This window comes from Orcinus orca, chromosome 19 (genome assembly GCF_937001465.1).
Source record: "Orcinus orca chromosome 19, mOrcOrc1.1, whole genome shotgun sequence".
NCBI lineage: Eukaryota > Metazoa > Chordata > Mammalia > Artiodactyla > Delphinidae > Orcinus > Orcinus orca.
The window spans coordinates 34,238,989-34,263,006 of record NC_064577.1 but is presented as its reverse complement, the minus strand read 5'-3'; the positions used below and the strand labels follow the sequence as shown (position 1 = coordinate 34,263,006).

Below are 24,018 nucleotides of genomic sequence, written 5' to 3'. Positions count from 1 at the left end.
GGACTGTCTGCATTTAAATCTTGGCTGGAACACTAACTAGCTGTATGTCCTTGGGTAAGTTAACCTCTCAGAACTCTACTGCATTTTCTTCTCTGTAAACTGTGGTTAATAATAATGACCTTCTAGAACTTCCCTGGTGGCGCAGCGGTTAAGAATTCGCCTGCCAGTGCCGGGGACACAGGTTCAAGCCCTGCTTTGGAAAGACCCTACATGCTGTGGAGCAACTAAGTCTGTGGGCCACAACTACTGAGCCTGTGTTCTAGAGCCTGCAAGCCACAACTACTGAGCCCGCGAGCCACAACTACTGAGCCTGCATGCCACAAATACTGAAGCCTGTGTGCCTAGAACCCATGCTCCACAACAGGGGAAGCCATCACAATGAGTAGCTTGCGCACCACAATGAAGAGAAGCCCCCGCTCACCGCAACCAAAGAAAAGCCTGCACCCAGCAACAGAGACCCAACACAGCTGAAAATTTAAAAAATAATAATTTAAAAAAAATTTTTAAATAAACTGCATGTGCAAAAAAATAAATTAATAATAATAATGATGACCTTCCACAAGTATTATGAGGTTACTATGATGATTAAATTAATTGATTCATTTAAAAATTGTTTAGAACAAGGTAAAAACATTGAGTGAATGGATAAGAATGGACAATTCACAAAGGGAGAAATACTGTACAAATGTAACAATAAATGTTAAAAAAAAAATTCACCCTCACTAGGAAACAACAAAATGCAAAATAAAAGCACATGATCCCTTTTCATCCTTTAATAGATAACTTTATGTTGGTAAAGATTTCAAATATTTAAATCCAGTCTTGGCAACAATGTAAAGAAAAGGATACTTTGATATACTGTGGATGGAAACATAAGGTGAATTTGAAGTATCAAAAGCCCACCACTCCCAGTTCCTGAAAATTACTCTAACAAAGTATCTGGAAATTGCGCAAAGAGGTGTGTTAAGGATGTTTGCTGGGCTACTTGCAAGAGTACAAAACTGGACAAAACAGGAGTCTACACACATCTGCCTCTCACTGCTCCTAAGACCCAGTAAAATAAAAGTACAGCTGCACAAAATGGAAAGTCCTGACCAGCTGCAAGAATAGGGAGAAAGCGGTTGTAAAGACTTCTGGGAGAGGGACTTCCCTGGTGGTCCAGTGGTTAAGACTTCGCCTTCCATTGCAGGGGATGTGGGTTTAATCCCTGGTCAGGGAGCTAAGATCCCACATGCCTCATGGCCAAAAAAACCAAAACATAAAACAGAAGCAATATTGTAACAAATTCAATAAAGACTTTAAAAATGGTCCACATCAAAAAAAAAAAAGGACTTCTGGGAGAAAGGCAGCTCCAAATCAAGCAGGCAGAGAAGGCCATGTCATAAATGCCCACCTGCACAGCCAAGGAGAGCTCACAGTCAGCAGGTGCAGTGGGGCCCAGGGCAGGGAGGGGTCTGCGATCGCTGTAGCCCCAGAATCACTCACCAGGGACCAAACTCTGAACAAATACTTAGGTAAATAAAGGATTCTCCATACAGCTGTTACAACTGCTAACAGCTATAAAACAGGAAATCGTCAGCAACATAATAATAGTGGGGGACCTTAACACCTCACTTACACCAAAGGACAGATCATCCAGACAGAAAATTAATAAGGAAACACAAGCTTTAAATGACACAATAGACCAGATAGACTTAATTGATATTTAAAGGACATTCCATCCAAAAACAGCAAATTGCACTTTCTTCTCAAGGGCACATGGAACATTCTCCAGGATAGATCACATCTTGGGTCACAAATCAAGCCTCGGTAAATTTAAGAAAATTGAAATTATATCAAGCATCTTTTCTGACCACGATGCTATGAGATTAGAAATCAATTACAGGGAAAAAAAACCGTAAAAAACACAAACACATGGAGGCTAAACAATACGTTACTAAATAACCAAGAGATCACTGAAGAAATCAAAAAGGAAATCAAAAAATACCTAGAGACAAATTACAATGAAAACACGACAATCCAAAACCTATGGGATGCAGCAAAAGCAGTTCTAAGAGGGAAGTTTATAGCAACACAAGCCTACTTCAAGAAACAAGAAAAACCTCAAATAAACAATCTAACCTTATACCTAAAGGAACAAGAGAAAGAAGAATAAACAAAACCCAACATTAGTAGAAGGAAAGAAATCATAACAATCAGAGCAGAAATAAATGAAATAGAAACACAGAAAACAATAGCAAAGATCAATAAAACTAAAAGCTGGTCCTTTAAGATAAATAAAATTGATAAAGCCTTAGACAGACTCATCAAGAAAAAAAGGGAGAGGACCCAAATCAATAAAATTAGAAATGAAAAAGGAGAAGTAACAATGGACACCACAGAAATACAAAGCATCCTAAGAGAGAACTACAAGCAACTCTATGCCAATAAAATGGACAACCTGGAAGAAATGGACAAATCCTTGGAAAGGTATAACCTTCCAAGACTGAACCAGGAAGAAATAGAAAATATAAACAGACCAATCACAAGTAATGAAATCGACACTGTGATCAAAAATCTTCCAACAAACAAAAGTCCAGGACCAGATGGCTTCACAGGTGAATTCTAATAAAACATTTAGAGAAGAGCTAACACCCATCCTTCTCAAACTCTTCCAAAAAATTGCAGAGGAAGGAACACTCCCAAACTCATTCTATGAGGCCACCATCACCCTGATACCAAAACCAGACAAAGACACTACAAGAAAAGAAAATTACAGGCCAATTATCACTGATGAATATAGATGCAAAAATCCTCAACAAAATACCAGCAAACAGAATCCAACAACACATTAAAAGGGTCATACATCATGATCAAGTGGGATTTACCCCAGGGATGCAAGGATTCTTCAATATACGCAAATCAATCGATGTGATACATGATATTAACAAACTGAAGAATAAAAACCATATGATCATCTCAATAGATGCAGAAAAAGCTTCTGACAAAATTCAACACCCATGTATGATAAAAACTCTCCAGAAAGTAGGCACAGAGGGAACCTAACTCAACAAAATAAAGGCCATATATGACAAACCCACAGCAAACATCATTCTCAAATGGTGAAAAACTGAAAGCATTTCCTCTATGATCAGGAACAAGACAAGGATGTCCACTCTTGCCACTATTATTCAACATAGTTTTGGAAGTCCTAGCCATGGCAATCAGAGAGAAAAATAAAAAAAAGGAATACAAATTGGAAAAGAAGAAGTAAAACTGTCACTGTTTGCAGATGACATGATACTGTACATAGAGAATCCTAAAGATGCCACCAGAAAACTATTAGAGCTAATCAATGAATTTGATAAAGTTGCAGTATACAAAATTAATGCACAGAAATCTCTTGCATTCCTATACACTAACAACAAAAAATCAGAAAGAGAAATTAAGGAAACAATCCCATTCACCACTGCAACAAAAAAAATAAAATACCTAGGAATAAATCTACCTAAGGAGGTAAAAGACCTGTACTCAGAAAATTATAAGACACCAATGAAAGAAATCAAAGACGACACAAACAGATGGAGAGATATACCATGTTCCTGGATTAGAAGAGTCAATATTGTGAAAATGTCTATACTACCCAAAGCAATCTACAGATGCAATGCAATCCCTATCAAATTACCAGTGGCATTTTTTACAGAACCAGAAGAAAAAATCTTAAAATTGGTATGGAGACACAAAAGACCCCAAATAGCCAAAGCAGTCTTGAGGGAAAAAAATGGAGCTGGAGGAATCAGACTCCCTGACTTCCGACTATACTACAAAGCTACAGTAATCAAGACAATATGGTACTGGCACAAAAACAGAAATATAGATCAATGGAACAGGATAGAAAGCCCAGAGATAAACCCACGCACCTATGGTCAACTAATCTATGACAAAGGAGGCAAGGATATACAATGGAGAAAAGACAGTCTCTTCAATAAGTGGTGCTGGGAAAACTGGACAGCTACATGTAAAAGAGTGAAATGAGAACACTCCCTAACACCATACACAAAAATAAACAAAAAATGGATTAGAGAGCTAAATGTAAGACCGGACACTATAAAACTCTTAGAGGAAAACATAGGAAGAACACTCTTTGACATAAATCACAGCTAGATCTTTTTTGATCCACCTCCTAGAGTAATGGAAATAAAAACAAAAATAAACAAATGGAACTTAATGAAACTTAAAAGCTTTTGCAAAGCAAAGGAGACTACAAACAAGATGAAAAGACAATCCTCAGAATGGGAGAAAATATTTGCAAATGAATCAACGGACAAAGGATTACTCCCCAAAATATATAAACAGCTCATGCAGCTCAATATTAAAAAATCAACCCAATCAAAAAATAGGCAGATGACCTAAATAGACATTTCTCCAAAGAAGACATACAGATGGCCAAGAAGCACATGAAAAGCTACTCAATATCACTAATTATTAGAGAAATGCAAATCGAAACAACAATGAGGTATCACCTCACACCAGTTAGAATGGGTATCATCAGAAAATCTACAAACAACAAATGCTGGAGAGGGTGTGGAGAAAAGGGAACCCTCTTGCACCACTGGTGGGAATGTAAATTGGCACAGCCACTATGAAGAACAGTATGGAGGTTCCTTAAAAAACTAAAAATAGAGCTACCATATGACCCAGCAATCCCACTACTGGGCATATAGCCAGAGAAAACCATAATTCAAAAAGACACGTGCACCCCAATGTTCACTGCAGCACTATTTACAATAGCCAGGTCATGGAAGCAACCTAAATGCCCATCGACAGACGAATGGGTAAAGAAGATGTGGTACACATATACAATGGAATATTACTCAGCCATAAAAAGGAACGAAATTGGGTAATTTGTAGAGACGTGGATGGATCTAGAGACTGTCATACAGAATGAAGTAAGTCAGAAAGAGAAAAACAAATATCGTATATTAACGCATACACGTGGAACCTACAAAAATGGTACAGATGAACCAGTTTGCAGGGCAGAAATACAGACACAGATGTAAAGAACAAACATATGGACTCCAAGGGGGGAAACTGGCGGGGGCGGGGGTTGGGATGAATTGGGAGATTGGGATTGACATATATACACTAATATGTATAAAATAGATAACTAGGGGCTTCCCTGGTGGCGCAGTGGTTGGGAGTCCGCCTGCTGATACAGGGGACACGGGTTCGTGCCCCGGTCCGGGAAGATCCCATGTGCCGCGGAGCAGCTGGGCCCATGACCCATGGCCACTGGGCCTGCGCACCCGGAGCCTGTGCTCCGCAACGGAAGAGTCCGCAACAGTGAGAGGCCCACGTACCACAAAAAAAAAAAACAGATAACTAACAAGAACCTGCTCTATAAAAAAATAAATAAATAATTCAAAAAAAAAAACACCCCCCCAAAAAAAGAAAAAGAAAATGCTCCAACTTACAAAACAGAAGCAGAGGAGCCCTTGTCTGCATCCATTTGGTCTGAAACACGGACAGAACCAGCAAGATGAAAAGATCAAATTACAAAGAAAAGCTGACCCCAGGGGAAAGAGGAGAACCTTGGGAACAATAGAGAACAGCCAGAACTCAGCTCAGAGAGACTCGGAAAGACAGCACAGCACTCACGGAAGAACAGAGACCAGGAAAGCAGGTGATTCCAGTGCTTCCCTCAGCAACCCCCCACCTCCAAACCCCTGTAAATCAACAAAGAGAAATCCACAAGGAAAAAGAAAACAGAAGAAACAGTAGCTAAGAGACTTCAGCAGTGACTTCCAAGTTGTAACTGAGCTGCACAGGGGAAGTACAGAAGCAGAGCCCAGCGGTGGGTCACAGCCGGGAGGCCAGAGGCCTGAGGTGCCGGGGTCAGCCCAGGGTAGGACAAAGGTGGGGCTGAAAACAGGAGGAGTGGTCCAAGGCTCCAGGCCACAGCACCTTGTTCATACAGGCAGAAGACTAAAGGTTTACTTTTTTTTTCAATAAATTTATTTATTTTATTTTTGGCTGTGTTGGGTCTTCCTTGCCACGCACGGGCTTTCTCTAGTTGCAGCGAGCGGGGGCTACTCTTCGTTGCGATGCGTGGGCTTCTCATTGCGGTGGCTTCTCTCGTTGCGGAGCACAGGCTCTAGGCGCGCGGGCTTCAGTAGTTGTGGCTCGCAGGCTCTAGAGCGCAGGCTCAGGAGTTGTGGCACTCGGCCTTAGCTGCTCCGCAACATGCGGGATCTTCCCGGACCCGGGCTCAAACCCGTGTCCCCTGCACTGGCAGGCGGATTCTTAAGCACTGCGCCACCAGGGAAGCCCTAAAGGTTTACTCTTGCGAATGGAGAATACCACAGTCACTAGCCATATTTGGGTTTTTTTAACTTAAATGAAATAAAATTTAAGATTCAAAGAAAAAAACAAAAAATAAAATAAAATTCAGTTTCTCAGTCATACGAGCCATATTTCAAGTGCTCCACAGTCACATGTGGCTAGTGGTGACCTTACCAGACAGCACAGATCTAGAACATTCCATCACTGCACAGAGCTATCCTGGACAAAGGTGTCCTGAAGAGAGTAGGCTGAAGGGCTTAGAGCTGGAAACCAGGCTTGGTGCCTGACTCAAAAGGTAATTCTGGGCTAGGAGGCCCACAGCAGGACCCTCCTCACAGGGCCACAGGGCCCAGCAGCTGGGTGTGTGCTCCCCAGGGAGGAAAACCGGACCTGTAAGACAACTCTGAAATATACCAAACCAAGGACAAGCACTCTTATAAAGTAAAAACAACTGTCAAAATAAATTCAAGAACATCTTCTACATGCAAAACAAAGATCCAAAAGCAGAACTATAAGGGAAAAGCTTAGAGACCCAGAGGATCACTCCTGGAAATTCACAGGCACACCAGAAGAAGGCAGAACAGAGAAACGATCAAAAACACACCAGAAGTAAAGCTCCCTGTACCAAAGGATGCAAGTCTTCAGCCTAAAATTGTCCAGCTAATGCCCAGCATAAGAAAAAAAGCCTAACGCGAGTCATACCCTCCTAAAATATGAGGTTCTAGAAAAGCCTCCCGAAAAAGAAACTCAGATTTGGACATGGCATAACTGGATGAGGGAAGATGATGGACCCATGCCTTCCATCCCCACCCAGCCAAGCTGCCAACCACGCATGAAATGTATTTATTCTGCCTGAGATAGCTGAGAGTTCAGAAAACTTACCTTCTACAAGACCTGTTAAAAAAGAAAAACCAGCACGCACAGCACCAGCCCACTTTTTAAAAGGCACCTGTGTGCACACTGAGGCTAACCCTTGGTGTCTCCCTGGTGATGTGTCTAAGATCTCCACAGCCCTGGGGGCAAGCAGCGCTGATGACCCCATATCACGGGCGGAAAACTCAGGCACAGAGCAGCTAAGTGGCAGAGCTGGGCTGTAAATCTAGGTGGTCTAGCCCCGGGGTTTGTGACCCCAACCCCCATACCATGCTGCCCTTCAACTGAAATTACTATCGCTACCTTCCTCCTTCTCAAGTTCACTGCCAGTTACTACTGTAGGCCCCATTAACCAGTAAGGCCCGGGCACTTTATCCTGATACCCTCTGCCTGTGCGCAGGTGCACAAACACACACACACACACACACACACACACACACACACACACACACACACACTCACTCCATGCACCAAGGCCTCTGCAATCATCTGTAACTGAACGATCAAAAATCAAAATCCTCAGCCTCTATTCTTACCTAGGTGTGGGTCCAACAGGTGAGGCTGCTCCTGATACTTGTCCATTATTACTAAAAAGAAAAACAATGTGAGAATTAACATGCACATGAGCCTGGGAAACACTCGAGTTTTCCCACGCTGACTTGCAGGGCAGCTCCCAAGAGCACAGGCCAGCTGGAGTGAGCCCCCACCCACCCACTTCCTCAGGGCCACTGTGCCCTGGCCTCTGCCCTCTGCTTGCTCAGCACACCTTCCTCTCAGGCCCTCGCTTCTTCCTTCCTTCACGGCCTGCTGACAGCCAAGCTGAGTTCTCCCCTTCATTAGACACACACCTTCCACACCCTTCACTCTCCTCTGCCACACACACCAAGCCATGTGCCCTCCCAGGCCTCACACCACGGCCTCCTTAATCCCATGCAGCCTGGTTTCCACTCCTACCAGCAGCTAGAACTGCTCCTATCAGATCCCACGACCACGTGGGTTACAGTTGTTCTTATGCACCACACACCTCCACACCTGACCACTCCCTAGGAATGGGAAAGTGGGCTTTCACTGGTCCCTGGATATACACCTCACCCTCAGGACAGTTCTACGCCAGAGGTATTTTCAGTGCTAACCGCAGCCGACAGCCAGAGAAACAGCACAAATCAAGCAACTAGCCCAAGTGGCAGAGGGGTATTCAAGCCCAGGGTTGAGTTGCCGAAGTGTGTGCTCTTTCCACTCAGCCAGCCACACTGCCACCTCCTGAAGTTCAGAGTTGTCATTACAAACCCATGAAGACAAAATTATATAGAAATTTCTTTACCTAAAAGGGTCCTCGAGGACGGTTTTACTGAATCACAAAACCCTACGTAGTTATCTAACCACGGGATCCTAAGGAGTCATTTGGAAGTTGCCCGTTATAGACAACTACAAGGGTCCGTCTAAACTTGGAGAACCTAGACTAATGACTAAGCATCCTACGGTGCGCCTATCCGACATCCTGCGCTGTCCTGCACAGTCTTGGCAGAGCCATGGGCGCTGCCTACAGCTAAGGCTCTGGGTGGGGGCCCCACAACCGCACAGCCAGCCCGGCCCCCGCCCGCTCCAACCTGTTCTCCCCTCTCCTGCTCCCACTGCCCTGTCCACACAGCTGTCTCGGAGGAAATGCTCTTTACTGTGGTCCCAGGGCAGGCTGGAGACAGAACTTGGAGACAAACCGCCCAAGGGAGGTCCACCCGCCCCCTCCTGACGGAGGTCGGCCAGGAGGCCCACTGCCCTCTCCACTTCTCACGCGCGCGCCCGTGTCTGGAACCGCAAGAAAGGAGACCTGCACAGCCTGCGCTGCCCCCTTCCCTCCTCCGGCCCGCACACACCCCGGAACCGCTCCAGGGCGCCCTCCCGGGCCGCGCGGTCTCCAAGCACCGCCGGTAGGCGGCCGAGCAGCTCCTTCGTCTCCGCGCTCTCGCCGAACGACTCGAGAGAGGCGCAGCAGGCCAGCGCCGCGTCCTCCGCCGCATCCTCCGCCCGGTCCTCCACCGGATCCTCCACGGCGCCCACGGCCGGCTCCTCGCTCAAGGCCATCCTCGGCGGCCGGACGGTGCCCGCAGACTCGCAGCCGGCTCCACACGCGCGCGGGGCGTGGGACACGAGGCACCGAACGCTCAAGACTGCTGAGACAGAGAAGACGGCAATAACGCCGGCCCCGCCCCACGACCTCCGACCTTGCGCGCCGGCCCCGCTACAGAGCGCGCCGGCCGCCAAAATACTGCGCGCGGAGGCGGTGCCGACCCCGAGTGAGGCGGGGCCAGAGGGCTGGGTGGGGTGACAAGATCCCACAAGCCGGCTGCGCAGCCTTCCCCGAGCACGCGCGCTGAGTTCAGGCCCCGGGGGTCTTTCTGCAAAGCCGTCTGCAGGCGCGCGGGGCTGCAGTGGGAGCGGCTCCAGCCCGCTAGACAGGCACTTTCCAGACAACGGATGAGACAGGCACTTTCCAGACAACGGATAAGTACACTCGTAAAGCCCCGAAACAATTGGTGATTCGGGAGGAGTGATAACGGCGCGGCTCAGGTCTTCCGAGACGCACACACGGGTGGCCGAGGTGCCCGGCAGCCCCGCCCCTACACGGTGGCAGCCCGACACGCCGACCCCCTGGATACCCCGACACCCTGAGCACTCCAGGCACCCGCCAGGGCACACCCCCTACCCAAGGCTACCGCCCCCCCCCACACACACACACCCTTCTAGTCGAGCAAAAAACACCAGCTGCAAAACGGAGCGCGGGAGAGAAGCTGGGCAGTGGCTAAAGCACATGGGGGGAGGGGGGTCTTTCTTCCACCTGTCCACCTCAGTAAGGTGGACTTGGAGCCCTGCTCAGCCCCAGAGATACTGCTCAAGAGGTGCACCCATCTCATGGTCCCCAGCTCTGCCTAAGCCAGAAACAGGAGACCCGAATCCACAGGGGGCCATGACACCAAATTCCACATAAGCAAACCCCAGATCTGTGTGAATTTCTGTACAACTGTCATGAAAGTATCCAAACTCCAAGTTCCCTCCAGACTGGAATAGGTAATGAGCCTGTCGGAGACCTTTCAGGTGGTCTGGGCCCCCATAAATTAACCCAGCTGCATGGAGGACGGAGACGCAGGTGAAACTAAGACACGCACAGTTCCATCCCTGAAACCACCGTGGGCTTTATTCATCTCTGAAGCCGCCTCTGGTACTGCCGCCCTGGTCCTTTGGCAAGCGGCTGGGCAGGCGACACAGGCGGGCTGCTACTTGAGAAGCTTCCTCATGGTGCCCAGGGATGGGCTCCTGTACTGCTTCCCAAAGTGGTTCCAGTGGTTCAGGTAGTTAAAGAGCTGATAGAGCAGCAGCCGCCTGTCAAACCCTGGAGCCTTGGGGACCTTCCGGTGGTAGGCGGTGAAGAAGGGCCTGGGAAACCCCCCGAACATCAAGGCAATCGCCAGTTCAAACTCAGAATGACCGTAGAAGGAGGCCGGGTCGTAAATAATGGGGCCGGTGTCGTCCTCGGCCACATTTCCTGACCAGAGATCCCCATGAAGAAGGGCGGGGACAATCTCTAGGCCACAAAACAAATCTGGGATCTTCACCTAAGAAAATAATTATTGTACACAGAGTTATCACAGGCCTGGGAGCCACAGTCTCCTCATCCAGTACTTGGAAATAAGGCAAAGACGACCTTGTGTTTGCTCAGGGTCCAGCCACCACTTTGTACCAAGCCCAGGGATAAGGATCCTCTGACTCCAGGGAAATGTAATTTTGTCTTAGTATTTACTACTAATTTAGGTCTAGAAGCTCTACAATTTAATGATTTCCATACAGTAGAGAACCTCAGAGGTTATGATTTTATTGTCATGTAGAATATGAACTGTACAACCTGAGTGGAGTCTTTTTGTATGTAACTTAGCAAACTTTCTGCGCTATTCTTTTATTTCACAGCACACATATATCTGCACCTCTTTTGTAGCCTGATTACTTCAGCAATGAGTTAAATAAAATTTCTTTGATGCATGCTGATAGACTGATATGCGAGTTCTGTTTTTAACATTTTGAGAGTTACGTTTTAAAACCAATCACTGGTTTCAAAGTGCTACCCACACCTGCTCTAAGAGGTAAGACGTTGCCTTGGTGAAAAAAACAGCATAAGAATGGACAAGAAAGTAATAGTAAATGCCACCATTTACAAGCCAAACACCTACATTTCACATGAGCAAAGTTTGAGGTTAAGTACCTGGTGACCAAGCACACGTGAGAGGTGCGCTCAGGGATCAAGTATGCCCTCAGGTCCCATCCCCTTCTCAGCTTCCCCATCAAGGCAATAGTCAGGACACTTATGGGTCCACGACTTGACCAGCTCTGCTCCAGGCTCAGCAGTCCCCACTCTGGCTCTGTTCTAGCAGGGGGTCCCACACAAACGTGGTAGGCTCATAAGAGAACAGCCCCTCTCCCAGAGGATAATTGCTGTGCCCACCTGTAGCTGTGACCAGAGTTCTCGTGCCTCTCGGTCAGCATAGTCCTTCTCAATGAGGTCCAGCTGTGCTTGGAGCCGGTGCTGGGTGAAGAAGGTTGGCCAGTCATCCTGCCACTCGTTCACCTGAGCAACAAGGGAAAGGAGGGGCTGGTGCCGCAGCTGGTGGTCACAGGACAGAGGTAAGCATGGCATCTGCCTAAACCCTAAAGCAACCACTAAAAGAGCACAGCAAATGTTATCGCCATCCAACAAGGGAGATAAGATGGAATCATTAAAAATACTTACTTAGGGACTTCCCTGGTGGCGCAGTGGTTAGGAATCTGCCTGCCGAATGTAGGGGACACGGGTTCGGGCCCTGGTCTGGGAGGATCCTGCGTGCCGCGGTGCAACTGGGCCCATGCGCCACAGCTGCTGAGCCTGCGCTCTAGAGCCCGCGAGTCACAACTACTGAAGCCCACACACCTGGAGCCCGTGCTTCCCAACAGGAGAAGCCATCACAGTGGGAGGCCTGTGCGCCGCAACGAAGAGAGGCCCTGCTCGCCACAGCTGGAGAAGGCCTGTGCGCACAGCAACGAGGACCCAATGCAGCCAAAAATAAATAAGTAAATTATTTAAAAATACTTAGTTAGGGCTTCCCTGGTGGCGCAGTGGTTGAGAGTCTGCCTGCCGATGCAAGGGGCACGGGTTTGTGCCCCAGTCCGGGAAGATCCCACATGCCGCGGAGCGGCTGGGCCCGTGAGCCATGGCCGCTGAGCCTGCGTGTCCAGAACCTGTGCTCCGCAATGGGAGAGGCCCGCATACCGCAAAAATAATAATAATAACACTTAGTTAATTCGAAAGAGAGATAAAGAATAAAAGGGGAGCAAAGAACAGAGAAGACAAATAAAAAAGAAATGACAACAGTTCCAAATCTAACCATATCAATAAGTACATTAAAAGTTAATTCGAAAGAGAGCATAAAGAATAAAAGGTGGGGGCTTCCCTGGTGGCGCAGTGGTTGAGAGTCCGCCTGCCGATGCAGGGGACACGGGTTTGTGCCCCGGTCCGGGAAGATCCCACATGCCGCGGAGCAGCTAGGCCCGTGAGCCATGGCCGCTGAGCCTGCGCGTCCGGAGCCTGTGCTCCGCAACGGGAGAGTCCACAACAGTGAGAGGCCGCGTACCGCAAAAAAAAAAAAAGGAATAAAAGGTGCGACTTCCCTGGTGGTGCAGTGGTTAAGAATCCGCCTGCCAATGCAGGGCACACGGGTTCGAGCCCTGGTCCAGGAAGATACCACATGCCGCGGAGCAACTAAGCCCATGCGCCACAACTACTGAGTCTGCGCTCTAGAGCCCGCAAGCCACAACTACTGAGCCCACGTGCCACAATTACTGAAGCCCATGCGCCTAGAGCCCAAGCTCTGCAAAAAGAGAAGCCACCGCAATGAGAAGCCCGCGCACCGTAATGAAGAGTAGCCCCCGCTCGCGGCAACTAGAGAAAGCCCACGCGCAGCAATGAAGACCCAACAACGAAGACTCAATGCACCAAAAAATAAATAAATTTATAAAAACAACAACAATAAAGAAAAAATAAAAGGGGAGCAGAGAACAGATAAGACAAATAAAAAAGAAATGACAACAGTTCCAAACCTAACCATATCAATAAGTACATTAAATGTGTCTAAACACCCCAGTTAAATGACAAGAGATCAACAGGTTAGAAAAATAAAGCAATTATTTTTAATCCAATTATATTTTTTAACCAAATTATAAGCTGTGTACAAGAAATGCACTTTATATATAGAAACAGGTTAAAAGGATAGAAAAAATAAATCATGCTAACACTAGTCAAAAGAAAGCTGGAGGGCTTCCCTGGTGGCACAGTGGTTAAGAATTGCCTGCCAATGCAGGGGACACGGGTTCAAGCCGTGGTCCGGGAAGATCCCATATGCCATGGAGCAACTGGGCCTGCATGCCACAACTACTGAGCCTGTGCTCTAGAGCCCGTGAGCCACAACTACTTAAGGCCACGCGCCTAGAGCCCGTGCTCCGCAATAATAGAAGCCACTGCAATGAGAAGCCCGCGAACGGCAACAAAGAATAGCCCCCACCCACCGCAACTAGAGAAAGCCCGCCCACAGCAATGAAGAGCCAACACAGCCAAAAATAAAAACTAATTAAATAAATAAAATTTAAAAAAAGAAAGCTGGAGTAGCTATATTAATATGGAAGTAAATTTCAGAGCAAAGAATATCACCAAGTATAAAGAAAGTCATCTCACTATGGAAAGGAAGTCAACTGATGAGGAAGATATAATAATCCTAAATAATTATGTCCCTAATATATGGCAAATAAGCACATGAATAGATGCTCCACATCCTTAGTCATGAGGGAAAACAGAACCTCACTGAGATACCGCACAATCACTAGGATGGCTACAATTTTAGAAAAAGGAAAATACCAAGTATGTGAGGATGCCGAGGACCTGGCATGCTCCTACCCTGATGGTGTGAATGTAAAATGGTATAACCACTTCGGAAAATATTTTGGTAGTTTCTTAAAAAGTTAAATATAAGCCTACATTTGACCTAGTCATTGGCTCCTAGGTATTTACCCAAAATAAATGGAAGCATTTGTCCACACAAACTCTTGCACATGAAGGTTCATAGCGGCTTTATTTGTGAAAGCAAAACCCGGAAACAACTCAGATGTCCATCAATGGATGAACACACTGTGGTTTATCATGCAATGGAATGGACTTTTGACACAGGCAACAACAGGGATGAATATCAAAATGTTTGTGCTAAGTGAAAGAAGCCAAAAAGGAGTCCACACCATATGATTCCATTTATAGTAAATTACACAAAATGCAAACCTATCGATGGTGATGGAAAACACATCAGCGGTTGCCAGGGGCAGGGAAGGGCAGGAGGAAAACATTACAAAAGGGCAGGAGGACACTTTCTTGGTGATGGATATACTCATTGACCTGACTGCGGTTAGCGGTTCACAGGCACATGCCTATGTCAAAACTTACCAAACTGTACATTTTAAATAGGTGCAGTTTATTTTATGTCAGTTATACTTTAATAGAGTTGTTTAAAAAAAAAAGATGAAAAGCTTATTTTATACAAAGGGTTACTTTGTGAAATTCCTTAAGGGAGGAACCTTCCGGAGAGCATGCGTCCCTGGTCAGCATCCTCAGCGTGGAGACTCCCTGTGCAGAGGGTTGTGGTGGCTGAGGCCCTGTGTTCACCCCCTTGGTGCTAGGTGCACCTCAAGAGAAGGCGGGAGACCCCCTCCCCAAACAGCCTGAGGTGTATGGGATGGCATGCCCTCGTGCTCCATCTGCCTGCCCAGGCCCCTAGTGTCCCGGCCTCGGTCTACCTCCTAGATGACCGGGTCATGAAGACACAGCTGGAGACCAGCACTGGCTAGCCCTCCACCTGAACCAATGGGCCATGATGCCCTCACCCACGAAAATATATGACCTTCCCCTGAGCTACCAAAGGCGGGGCCGCCTGGGTGCATAGCTGGTGGGAGGACCCAGCTTTCACCTGGACCAGGTGGGTCAGGATGTGTGGCGGTCAGGGCCTATGCTCTGAAGCCAGACAGGGCCAAACCCTGGCCCCTCCGCTTACCAGCTGCATGACTCAGGTACCACCTGGCTTCTCTGCACATCATTTTCCTCATCCATAAAACGGGTCAATGGCAACCCGCCTCCTGGTGTTGCGATGGCAACTGGGGAGTTGAGTCGGACACAGCAGCAAATAAACTGTGTCAGTCCTCTGACCGAGCCAATGGCCCCAACAGGGCTCAGCTCACTAGGTGCCACCATTCAGGGTTGCCCCATGAATGACTGCAGCCCCTAAGGGCCCACTCAGTCCTCCCAAGGAGCAGGGAGCCTCTTGAAACTTCAGGCTGGTCCATCCATGCTATGTCCATCGGACACTACATCCAGTACCATCTTGTCACAGCACAAGGAGGTGGACCAGGTGGCCTCCCAGGTTTCCTGCCCCTTCCTGGCTGGGCTGCAGCTAAACTAGGTTGGTTCACTGATCCTGGACTCTGAAGGGGCACTCGGGGGCTGCCTGTGTCCCTAACAGGCCAGCCCCATCCTCACCTGCTTCACACATCAGGGTTCTGTGTACAAGTTCATTCCTCAGTTCTTGAAAAGCCACTGTGTGAGGTCAACCAAATCTCTGTAGACTCATAGCTCTTCAACTCAACATCTGAAGCAGGATAACAAGCCATATTTGGCCATACTGGGCTGGGACCACACTATTGTGCTGGTCACTAGCTCCAGACAGGTGTGTAACCCCCAGGGGAGCTGGCTTCAGCAGAGATTCACAGGGTCTTAACAAGCCTGGTAAACCACCAGGTACAGTTCTAGGGACCCCAGATGTGAGGGCTACCCCTTGAATAAGATCCCTAAATCTGCCTCCAGCTTCATAAGGATCTTGCCTCTAGTGACCTCCACCTGGAAGAACAGCCCTCTGCCCACACCAGGCAGACATAAAAGTATATCTATTGTACAATATGATTCCATTTATACGAAATGTCCAGAATATGCAAACCCTAAAGACAGAAAGAGAGTCATGGTTGCCGGTGACTGAGGGCGGGGGAATGGGGAGTGACTACTAATGGGTATGTGGTTTCTCTTTGGGGTGATGAAAATGTTTTGGAGTCAGATAGTGGTGGTGGCTGCATAACACTGTGAATATACTAAAAACCACTGAACTGTACACTTTAAAAGTGACATTTATGTCACTGAATTACCTCTCAATAGTACTAATAGTTTTTTTTTTCAATAGTACTAACAATTTTTAAAGGCCCCAGGAGACGGGCTGAGTGACCAGGACTTAGTCCCTGACCTCTAATGCTGCCTTACCCCCACCCACTTCCGCCCTCCACACTTAGCACATGCCCTCCTGTGATATGGCCTTTGCACCTGCTGTTTCCTCTGCTCAGAATGCTCTTCTACCTGCCCCACAGCTCCCCACCTCCTCTGAGCTCTGCTCAGTGAACCTCGACATCTACTCTCCCCAGCCCATTTATCACAACTCACACTCTGCTTTCAGAAATCAGGTAGTCAGGGGCTTCCCTGGTGGCACAGTGGTTAAGAATCCACCTGCCAATGCAGGGGACACAGGTTCGAGCCCTGGTCTGGGAAGATCCCACATGCCGCGGAGCAACTAAGCCCGTGCGCCACAGCTACTGAGCCTGCGCGTCTGGAGCCTGCGCGTCTGGAGCCTGTGCTCCGCAACAAGAGAGGTCGCGATAGTGAGAGAGAGGCCCACGCACCGCGATGAAGAGTGGCCCCCGCTCGCCGCAACTAGAGAAAGCCCTTGCACAGAAACGAAGACCCAACACAGCCAAAAATAAATAAATAAATAAATTTATAAATTTATAAAAATAATAAAAAAAGAAGAAATCAGGTAGTCAGACTTGCTGGTGCCCAGTGGACTGGCACTCTGTCACACACAAGGGGTGGGGTGACCAGCATTGGGGCATCAGGAACTAAGCAGAAGCATCCTCGCCCAGGCACTCACCTGTGGGATGAAGCCGCAGCACGTCACCGTGTGGAAGCCGAACTTGCTCACATACTGGGGCCCGGCACCCTCAGCCCTCTGGCCTGTCAACAGAAAGTGCTGCTTGGCTTTCTCTTAAATGTCAGACCTCAGCAGAGCATCAGGATGGGCCTGGGCTGCACTGCTGGAACATGGGTGGCTGAGGTTATACTACACATGGTAGCAATTGGTCCACACATGGACCAGCAAGGACACGCCTATCTCAAGCACACTGGACAGCAGAGGGGTCATGAGCTGATTCTACCAGCTTATCATCAAAATTCTTATTTAACAATCTCTTTTTTCACACTGCGGTCTACAGGCAGGTGGTGTGCAACCCAACCCATTACTGAAATATCCCCCCTAAGCACCAACCCAGGGTAGATGCACCCAGGTCAAGGGTGCACAACAGCAGTCTGAACATACCCACTCTGTTCTCCTCCTCCCTCAACTTCTCCCTGAGCTTCTGGTTGTAAAGGTGCAAATCTGCCATCTGGTCTCCAAGTTTTGATGCCTGACTGAGGAAAGAAGAAATGCAGCCAATTAAAATAAGAAACAACAACCAGCTCGCATGTTCCGTTTTGAGAAATGTTTTAAAAACTACTCTCTGTTCTTTAAAAACTGAAAAAAATGAACTGTAGGCAATGACCTCCAAAACACAAAATAGTATAAAATCACCAAGAGGGGTAGGCTTCTGTTGAAGCTCACAGAGGTACTGGGAATTAAGGGACAAATCAAGGGAAAAAGTAATGTTAAGTAGAGTAAAAAAAAAAAAAAGGCTCCCAATTTTTGTAAAAACAAATGTAAATCACATATAAGAAAAAGACTGGGATGATAATCACCCACCAAAATGTAGCAGTGACTGCTCCCTGCTTCTGGGATGACGGGCGCCTTTAGTTTTCTTTACATGAGTTTGCGTCTTCCACCATTTTTTAAACAATGAACATACATAACTTTAATAATTAGAAAAAAAAATTAAGGACTTCAGATAATTACTAGATCAGATCTCACTGCCCAAATTGAGCTGGCACGGGTGCCCTCTGAGCACAAAGCAATGGATGGTTCAAACACGCTTATTTGGCACAACTTTGTGGAGCCAAACTAACCTCGGACTCTGACCCTGCATGGAAAGCAAGAGCTCCTGCCTCCATCAGGGATGGCAGGTGTGGTTCTGGGCCCTGCCTCTGCTCCCTGCATGGAGTTGTATGGGCAGCTCAGCAAGAGGCTGCTCCCCCTCTCTCTCATCTTCCTCTCTCTGTCTCTCTGTCTCCGTCTCTCTCTCTCTCTCTCTCTCTCTCACACACACACACACACACACACACACACACACACACACACACTCTCTCTCTCTCTCTCTCTCTCTCTCTCTCTCTCTCTCTCACCTGCTCAGGCCCCTCATCTTCAGATGCTCCATCACAAAGGCAGCCCCACCTCCAGGCAGGTCAATCACCTTGATAGGCTGAGGCGCCCGCACCAGGCCAGTGTTCCGAAGAGCCTCCAGGCTCGCCATCTCCCCCTCAAACATCTGCCGGGCCTGCGTCCAGAACATGGCCGTGAACTCCGATGCCAGCAAGGGCTATGCAGCCAGGCTGAGGCTCACAGCCCTGCACAGAAGCCACCATGTGGGATCGCAAGCACCCAGGACCTCCAGTTGCTGAAAACTGGCTGGGGAGCAAGGCATCAGCCCCCAGAGGGTGGGACGCAATGTGGCCCCCTTTGGATAGGAAGGGGCTGCGCTGAGAGCTTAGGGTGGACAGGATGCTGAGGCCTGCACCAAGTGCTTGCTCTGAGAGGTAAGGAAGCACAGGCCATGGGGGGGTGGGGTGCTGGGGGTGCTGGGAAACCTTCGGGTGCTAGGAGTGCCATGGGGGTGCTGGGAGGTGCTGGGAGTGCCATGAAGGTACTGTGGGGTGGTGGGAGTGCTATGAGGTGTTGTAGTAGACCATGAGGGTGCTGGGGGTATAGTGGGGTGCTGTGGGGTGCCACAGGGTGCCATGGGGGTGCTGGTGGGGTGCCTTGAAGTACAGGTTAGTGGAGGGTATGCGGCTGGGCCTGGGTCCCCTTCCAGGTTACCTGCCCCCACGATGCCTTGAGCACTTACAGCAAATGAGAGGCAGCACAGGGCAGCATGGGGGGGCATGCCAAAGTGACTGGGGCACACACTTGGGGCGGGGGAAGGCAGGGGCTGGGGGGTCCAGGGCCAGTCCCCAGAGGCAAGCACCCACCAGGGCCTGGAGGCTGGGAAGGAGCCATGCACCCCACCCAAGAAGAAGACAGCCACTCCCCAGCGGCTGGGCCCGTGAGCCATGGCCGCTGGGCCTGCGCGTCCGGAGCCTGTGCTCCGCGGCGGGAGAGGCCGCAGCGGTGGGGGGCCCGCGTACCGCAAAAAAAAAAAAAAAAAAAAGGGATCCCAGCCTGGAAGAGCTTTCAGGAACCAGCTGCGAAGTTTCCAGGGCCAGCGTGAACCCTGAACCCAATACAGCTTCCCAGTGGGTGGGCCTTATCGTTTTGAGGGATTTGGGTACTGAAACCAGATTCTTTAACAGTTCCTGGTGCCAACAGAGCAGGGATGCCGGACCAATGCCGACCCACTGTCCATCCTAAACGTTGGCAGTTCCACAGGGGGACTGGAGGGGTCACTCTGGGATTTCCTCCAGCCCACAGCCAACACCCCCTCCCCACTGCCGCATCTCAAAGGGGCCTGGCCCACAGAGCACCAGGGGCCTCCTTGGAGCTGCCCACCAGGGCCAAGGGAGCGCCATCCTCAGCACCTGCGGTGCACACACTATGGTCAGTTTCTCCATCTGTAAAGTGTTACTATTTTCCATGTACATTTAACAGCAATATTTTAAGCAGGCAATGGAAACCAGGTCCAACACAAGCATGGCCTGTGAGTAGAAGGAACAGAAGAAGCCTGGCGCTCTGTGTCGGGCAAGGGTTCTTCCTGCCTCTTTCCATCTGCCGGGGAGGACCCAGGGGCTGTGGGGAACGGAGTCCAGAGCTGAGCCCCTGGGGAGTGGCAGAAGCAGCCCAGGACCCCAAGCTTCACCGCCCCCCGTGCTTGAATGGTTGAGAAATTAAAACGGACACCAAAAACTCCTGTGCATCCAGGCAAAAGGAAGTAAATTAATCCCGGAGCAGACAAAACCTCGGAATCCCACAGAAAACGCTTGAGCCTCTGCAAGGCCGCAAGCTGACCCCGGGGCTGTGACTGCCAGGCCTGGCCCAGGACCAGACCGCGGCGCTCCCTCTCCCTGAGCCCCTGAGCGCCTGAGCCCCCTCACCACCTTCCTCTCCTCCCCCCATTCCTTCCAGCCCTCCCCCACCCTCAACCCCTTCTCCCCTCCAGCTCCAGGGGCAGGCTCAGGCCGCAGGGAAGGGTGGGGTGGGATGGGATGGGGTGGGGGGCACGCACCAGCGTCCTGCGGTTGACCTTGATGAACACGGGACCGGCATCCGTGTCGTAGGCGCGTCCCTCGCTGATGCAGCCGGCCCCGGGGCTCCCGAAGGCGCGCAGGGTCGTGGTGCGCAATTCCGCGCGCAGCAGCTGCTCCATGGGGCCGGCGGCGGGATGGGGGACGGGAGACACGGGGACACGGGGGACCTGGGACCGCGCAGACAGCGGGCCCAGACGCGAGCTCGCCGCTGCCGAGGCAGCTGTCCGCGGGGGAGGCTTCTGTTTCGCCTAAGGGCTCCCAGCGCCCGAGTGTCCGGCCTCCCGGTCTTCCTCCCGCAGGAGAATGAGAGCGGGGGTTCAGTTAGGCCGGGCAAGCGCTCGCCGCCCCCATCCCATAGGCCAAGCCGGGCGGACCCAGCGCTATGGGAGGAGGGCGGAGCTCTCTGATAGGGGGACAGACGTGGGGGCGGTGCCCTCCCGTGTGTCCACAGTCAGTGAGCCTGGACCCGGCTAGGACTTGCCCAGGGCCCTGTAGGGCCTGACCTCCCTGCACAGAGGCTTCCTGAACCCTCTCTGAGCCTCGGCCCAGAGCCCTCCCACCAAGCAATACCCAGGACAGTCCAGGGGAGATTGCCGTCCCTGGGATGCAGGTCACAGGCCTTGCTAGGTCTCACACTGTCCACAGAAGGCTGGCGGTCTTGACCACGTCCTGCCGGGCCCCAGGCACTGCCTGATGACACCGGTTGCTGGCACTGGGCTTGCTCATCAGGGCACCTGGTGCCCATCAGAGATAGAGTCTGTTCTTGGGCTTCTGATACCAGGCAGCTGACCACACCCGGAGTGGGACTTCTGATTACAGAGGCTGGCTGTCCCAGGAAGGGAGCTTCCTGGCACAGATGTGCCAGGACTTCCCTGGTGGTCCAGTGGTTAAGACTCTGCTCTCCCAATGCAGGGGGCCCAGGTTCCATACCTGGTCAGGGAACTAGATCCTGCATGCCACAACTAAAGATCCCACATGCCGTAATGAAGATCCCGCATACTGCTGCTAAGACCCGGTGCAGCCAAATAAATAAATAAATATTAAGAAAAAACACACACATGTATGTGTTTGTACACACACGTGTTCAAAGGCATGTACACATGCATGGCCGAGAGCAGGTGGGCAGGAGACTGCTTGGCATCTGTAGGGAAGGGTCTGACCCCTGCAAGTCTCCCTCCTCCCAGCTCTCCCTCTCAGTCTGGCGAAGCCCAAGCTCCTATTGCATCCCCAAAAGGGATCCGTGACAGTAAAGACAAGCTCTCGCACTTCTGCAGACATCTTTATTCTCGATGGGCAGTCCTGCTGGATATGGAATTCCAGGCTGTTCTTGCATCACTGAGATGGCTCTGTGGCCTCACCTTCCAGCTCCCGTGCTGTTGAGAAGCTGGAAACCAGTTGGATTCTTATTCTCTGCATGGAAACTATTCTCTCTCTGGAGGCTTTTGGATCCTCTCTTTGTGGCCGGTATGTGACAATTCCCCAGGGAAGTGCCCAAGATGAGTCTCCTCTGGGCAGGACAGGTGGGCCATTTCAGGATGGAAACTTGGGTCCTCCAACCCCGGGAAGTTGCCTTCAGCTTCTTCAGCTTTTTCCTTATGATTTCCATCCTGTTTTCTCTGTTTTCTCGGAATTCCAAATCTTTGGTCTAAACCCAGTCCCAAAGCTGCCAGGGTCAGGTGCCCGTGAGCTCCACCCTTCTGCCCCTTCCTGCCCTTTCTTGCACGAGACGCTGGTCTTGACTGAGCCCCATTCTGGGCTGTGGCCACGGTTTGCCCAAGCAGGGTCTGAACATGCTGGGTGGCAGCCAGGCAGGGGCACACCATCTTACTGGTCCCGAACCCAGGCACTTGGGGCTGCTCCCCAGGCCTCCCAGCTCCCATCTGGGCAGCCCTGGGTCCAAGGGCAGAATCCTCAGCATGAAGACACATGCCTAGGAGAGAACTCTGACTTCGCAAACCAGCCGACCCTCCTCCCAAGCCTGCATTTGAGTTTTGGTTTGTGGTAGGAGGCTTAACTGGGAGATGTGACTCAGACACATCCAAGCAGCCCCTTCCCCACTACGGCCAGTCTCCTGGTTCCCCAAGAACCAGAATGATGGCTGCAAAGGTGCAGACGGCACCTCTCAGCCCCAACTGTAGCTAAAACTCAGGTAGCTATTGCAGGAGTTCTCAGGAAATGTATCTGGGGGTGTGAATTGGGGTGGTATAACCAGCCAAGGTACTGGGGTCACTGTGCAGAGGAGCGACTCTCCTGCTCACTCAGACCCTTATGGTGAATACCAAGTCCAGTGGCACCGAGAAGGGAAATACAGCCCATGGCCAAATGTGTCCCATTGCTCCGTGTGGGGGGACTCTCAGGAGGGTGGGGAGGGTGTAATGCTGCTCAGAAAAGGGGCACCAGGAAGGCAGCTGTGGGCACAGCCCCAGGGTCATCACAACAGCTCGTTCTGAAATCAGGCAGCTGGGGCAGGGGTTGGGATCCTAAGGCCTGGCTGCCAGCAGGGCCGGTGGTCGTGGTCCAGGTGTCAAGGCTAGCCCACCATCCTGGCCTTCACCATAAGCATACTGCGTTCATGCCCCTCACACAGACTCTGGGAAAGGGAGGGGTATTCTTCCACCTCTTAGGAATTCAGAGTCGGCTGTGATGGGGTGGCTGTTCCATGCCCACCACAGTCCCCCACCACCCTGATCTCTGATCGCTGTTTCTGAACAATTTCCAGGATATCCGCACACTTCTGCCCAAGAGGAAACCCCAGCCGGGAGGCAAGTTCTCACACAAGGAGCTTTTGGAAGCAATTTCACTGGGAGAAGATGAGGAGGACAGAGGAAGCTGCCCCCCACCCCTCACCCTGGGAGACAGGCTCTAGACATGCTGAGCAGTGTTTACTGGCAGGGCTCTCGCCAGGGAGCTAGTTCATCTCCAACAAGCCCATGGGTGTTGTTACCTGGGCCCACTTTATTTTTTATTTTTTTTAATTTATTTTATTGAAGTATAGTTGATTTACAATGTTGTGTTAATTTCTGTATAGCAAGGTGATTCAGTTATACATTTATATATTTTTTTCATATTCTTTTCCATTATGGTTTATTACAAGATATTGAATATAGTTCCCTGTGCTATACAGTAGGTTCTTGTTTATCTGTTTTATATATAGTTGTTTGTATCTGTAATCCCAAATTTCTAATTTATACTTCCCCTACCCGCTTTCCCCTGTGGTAACCATAAGTTTGTTTTTTGTGTCTGTTTCTGTTTCATAAATAAGTTCATTTATGTCATATTTTAGATTCCACATGTAAGTGATATCATATGGTATTTGTCTTTCTCTGTCTGATTTACTTAAGTATGATAAT

At 49.7% G+C, this 24,018-nt stretch overlaps 2 protein-coding genes across 4 annotated transcripts in view; both read right to left on the bottom strand.

Moving 5' to 3' along the window:
• Positions 1-9,440, bottom strand: part of TBCD (tubulin folding cofactor D) — a 176,468-nt gene extending 167,028 nt beyond the window's left edge. For 2 of the 3 annotated variants that reach the window (XM_049701841.1, XM_049701842.1), the window contains exons 1-2: positions 9,066-9,399; positions 7,731-7,781 (exon numbers count right to left, since the gene is read on the bottom strand). In XM_049701841.1, the coding sequence (XP_049557798.1) occupies positions 7,731-7,781; positions 9,066-9,273 (259 nt within the window). In that variant the 5' untranslated portion in view covers positions 9,274-9,399. Of the gene's footprint in view, positions 1-7,730; positions 7,782-9,065 lie in introns of all 3 variants that reach the window. The other variant, XM_004275611.4, reaches the window with a different exon arrangement.
• A 922-nt stretch (positions 9,441-10,362) lies between these two features.
• FN3K (fructosamine 3 kinase) lies at positions 10,363-21,124 on the bottom strand. The gene is made up of 6 exons (XM_004275610.3): positions 20,647-21,124; positions 18,614-18,765; positions 17,658-17,749; positions 17,214-17,296; positions 11,684-11,806; positions 10,363-10,802 (listed from the first exon to the last, which is right to left on the bottom strand). The coding sequence occupies exons 1-6, from the start codon at positions 20,785-20,787 to the stop codon at positions 10,464-10,466; spliced, it is 930 nt and encodes a 309-aa protein (XP_004275658.1). The 5' UTR covers positions 20,788-21,124; the 3' UTR covers positions 10,363-10,463.
• Between the last annotated feature and the right edge of the window lie 2,894 nt (positions 21,125-24,018).